The sequence below is a fragment of the Cyprinodon variegatus genome, unplaced genomic scaffold, assembly GCF_000732505.1.
Source record: "Cyprinodon variegatus isolate N-32 unplaced genomic scaffold, C_variegatus-1.0 Scaffold445, whole genome shotgun sequence".
Lineage (NCBI taxonomy): Eukaryota > Metazoa > Chordata > Actinopteri > Cyprinodontiformes > Cyprinodontidae > Cyprinodon > Cyprinodon variegatus.
In genome coordinates, this window is record NW_015150898.1 from 466,651 (window position 1) to 470,189 (window position 3,539).

Below are 3,539 nucleotides of genomic sequence, written 5' to 3' on the forward strand. Positions count from 1 at the left end.
TATATATATATATATATATAACGCCAGTGCGCTTATAGCCTTGGCTCCAAACTTGTTTGCTACCCAGATATCCTATCATTTTTACCATAACTGACCTAAATAAAATAGTGCTTCGATCGGACAGAAAGGATTCCTCTTCTCTGCGTGGCCTGGAGGGACGGGTCTGCACATGAACACACTCACTCACGCACGAGACAGTAGTTCTCCTCTATGCAGAAAGCCTCATTCGTCGCCGCGCTCCTCCAATCGCTGGATGAGTCACTATTCACAGGACTTGACGTGTTTCCGTGTGATGCTGCTTCCATTCCCGTCTCTCGCTCACCCCGAGCGAGGAGGAGATCCCCGCCTGGACCGCGAATGAGGAGCAAATGAAGAGACGCCTGAAATGGACGCTTGAACTTCAGATAATGCTCGATCCGAAGGAACCCCTGGCACTTTGCGTAACAGCTCAGTGACATCAGAGAAAGCATGCAAGGCAGGCTAGCGGACGACTGGGTTCCCTCTCCTCCGAAAGGGACTTCGTTTTTCATCGAGAATCTGCTGAGCGAGGGGAGAAGGGAATCGGTTTGGGCCGGAGTGGCGCATCACACCGATAACAGAACCTCTGTGCCGGACCGCTGCAGCGCCACATCCCTCTGCTCTGATAGACACCTGCCGCTGCATTTAAGCTGCAGCGGGACAGTGATGAGCATTAGAGCTTTGGGACCATGCAGTAAGTAAAAATAAGATCAATATAATTAAATAAATCTGAATTTTATTACTAGATATGCGCTGCGTAAAGGTGTAAAACCAAAGCTTTTCAATAATATAACATAATACCTTTATTTATGAAAAGGGCATTTATATTCCTATAGTTTTATGCTTAATGCTTGTCTTTTAAATATAAAATTTTTCTTTGCAGATTTTGTCTAAAATCTGCGTAATAGGCCAATAATTTGATATTGCATGTTTTATTGCACGTCCTTCACATAAAATATTTGCAGCTTCCTGATTTTCTCTCACCGTGTTTGCCTTAGCAGCTTTAAAACTTAACATTCTCTCGGTTTTAACAATACAAAAAAAATGTATTAAAAAATTAAAGCGGAAACAGTTTTTCTTTTACAAATCGCCATGTTCCCAGCTGATATTCCTCTTGAGAATTATATTTTTTTCAAATCAGAGGATTACATGAGTGGATTACGCATTGCAACCTTAGATAACCGCCCGGCAATGTGACACTCTTACGCACATTGGGTGACATTTGTGCCACTGGCATCATCACATCACAACTCAGCGTCCCTCCCTCTGATGTGCCCATGCAGTGACTTTGACACAATTACTAGCTTCACACTTATGTCATCTCACTCGTGCATATTTAAAAATCAACAAATAAAATCATATTTAATTGGAATACTATCGCACTAAACTGAAGGCCTGCCTGTCCATCTGTATCCATCAGCATCAAATATGCGACCAAGGTGTTGGTTTGTGCTCTGTTGTTGTCATGTCTGTACAACATAAGGAGCCTTGGGCTGCAGGAATTCTCCAGAGGAAAGATAGTAAAACTTGACCTCCTCCCATTTACTTTTCTTCACAATTTAAAAGTATTAGTTTCGGTCAGTTTATTAGACACGTTCATGTTCTCAATGGAGCCGCTCGACAGCGTGTCTTTAGGCGGCCATGTGTCAGTTTGTGCCACCAGGGGGACGCAGTTTAGAGTGCCCTCTTTAAATAGTGAAAATATCGCACTTTTATATTATTTACTAGACTTATCTTACTGCTTATACATACAACATTGTTTTTGATGTTTTAAAATAAGTACATGCTAATATCAGTATGCTGTACATTACGTTTTTTTTACCTTTGCAACATTTAAGAAACATTGTGTAATAGTAATAATCACTCATTTAAATGTGTGTGAGCGAAATTAGTAGAAACAGCAAGTTTAAAAAACATGTTTCTTGTATTGTCTTCCTTTTTTGGACTTACACTGCAAAAGGGATCTAAAATGAGCAAAAATATCTTTAATTAAGTGTATTTTCCATTAATTTGAGCAGGTAGATAAGATAATTTGCCAATGGAATTAATATTTTTGTGTCTTAAAATAAGACAATTAGATAATATGCGCTTGAAATAAGACAATGCAATTGTGTTTTCTCTTTTTTTTTTAATGGAAATTGTTTTATTCCGTGTCTCAATTACCTCCTCAATTCAAGAAAAAACTTGTTTAGATTTAAATTTTTTTGCAGTGTACTGTGTTGGGTTTAAATCGTCAAAGGCCTGCAGGTATAGTTTTAGGTGTGTGGATGTAGGGATTTCTAGAAATACATATGCACATAACATCAATCTATTGTAGTTTCATATGTAGAAATAACTTTTGGTCAGGGACCAACTCTCTCTGATGCCCACACACAGAAAATAAAAAATAAAAATAAAAAATTGTAACTAGCCCCTTCCTTGACAGCTTCTTCGCTATTTCTCTTTCAGGCCCGACTTCAGAGGAGCCTTGCTGTGCATCATCGACCAGCGACAGGGCTTCCCCTGTCATTTCAGAACCGATAACTGAGAGCAGCGATCATATCGACCATAAGACGGCCGACTGCAGCCCCACAGACGACACCGAGGACGCGTCAAATATAGGCCTACTGGACGCACGGCAAGACCCTGACGCACAGTCCGGTTCATACTCCGGCCGTAAGAAAAAGACTCGGACTGTGTTTAGCCGCAGCCAGGTGTTCCAGTTGGAGTCCACATTTGACTTAAAGCGCTACCTGAGCAGCTCAGAGAGAGCGGGCCTGGCTGCGTCCCTCCACCTGACCGAGACGCAGGTGAAAATCTGGTTTCAGAATAGAAGGAATAAATGGAAAAGGCAGCTGGCGGCGGACCTGGAGGCCGTGAACATCCCGAACCCAACCCAGCGGATAGTCAGGGTGCCGATCCTGTATCACGAAGGACAAACTCCCACCGGTGTTTTTGGTTTTTGCATAAACGGACATTCAGTTTCTCCCTCCTGGGCCGTCAGTCATCCTTTGTCGCCCTTTTCTCATCCTGTGAACAGGCTAAGCTCGCAGATGACTGCTTTGGTTTAAGACACCGCAAACTCACTCAGACTCACTCAGTTGATATCAATGTGCAATAAACCAAAAACACTGCAGGGAATCTGTTTTCTGGCTCCAAATATACGAAGCAAAGAATTTCAACTCTTAAGAAATTCTATATTTCTCTTCCTGAGGCTCTATAGCGTGTGCTGCAATCAGATAAGCTGGCAACAGCAGGCTGGATTTTCTGTGTGTTTAGATACACGTATTTTTGCAAAGTTTTATAGCCTATTTAAAGTCACACTTTTTTTTTTTTTTTTATCTTTGTCAATTTTTCACATAAAAATAAAAGAATATGTATATTGCAAAACTGTCCTTTGTTTTTATTGTGTTCTCATGATCCTGACCTAAAAACCCTAATGTCAGTGCAGCATTTAAAAAAAACTTCAAGAAAACATGTGCCTTAAAGTTATTTAGTTTATTAGTTTAATTCCTTAAAGGGGCTCTGTCTCGACACCTTAG

At 40.9% G+C, this 3,539-nt stretch overlaps 1 protein-coding gene across 1 annotated transcript; it reads left to right on the forward strand.

Moving 5' to 3' along the window:
- The first annotated feature begins 205 nt into the window (after window positions 1-205).
- On the forward strand, window positions 206-3,315 carry LOC107093756 (homeobox protein HMX1-like). Its single transcript, XM_015389005.1, has 2 exons — window positions 206-712; window positions 2,467-3,315. The coding sequence occupies exons 1-2, from the start codon at window positions 469-471 to the stop codon at window positions 3,066-3,068; spliced, it is 846 nt and encodes a 281-aa protein (XP_015244491.1). The 5' UTR covers window positions 206-468; the 3' UTR covers window positions 3,069-3,315.
- Window positions 3,316-3,539: the final 224 nt, after the last annotated feature.

Bases quoted from the DNA above. Each gene is read 5' to 3' on its own strand.
- LOC107093756 (XM_015389005.1), top strand. From the start codon at position 469: ATGCAAGGCAGGCTAGCGGACGACTGGGTTCCCTCTCCTCCGAAAGGG. The intron at 713-2,466 runs GTAAGTAAAAAT...TTTCTCTTTCAG, and splicing joins TAGAGCTTTGGGACCATGCA to GCCCGACTTCAGAGGAGCCT.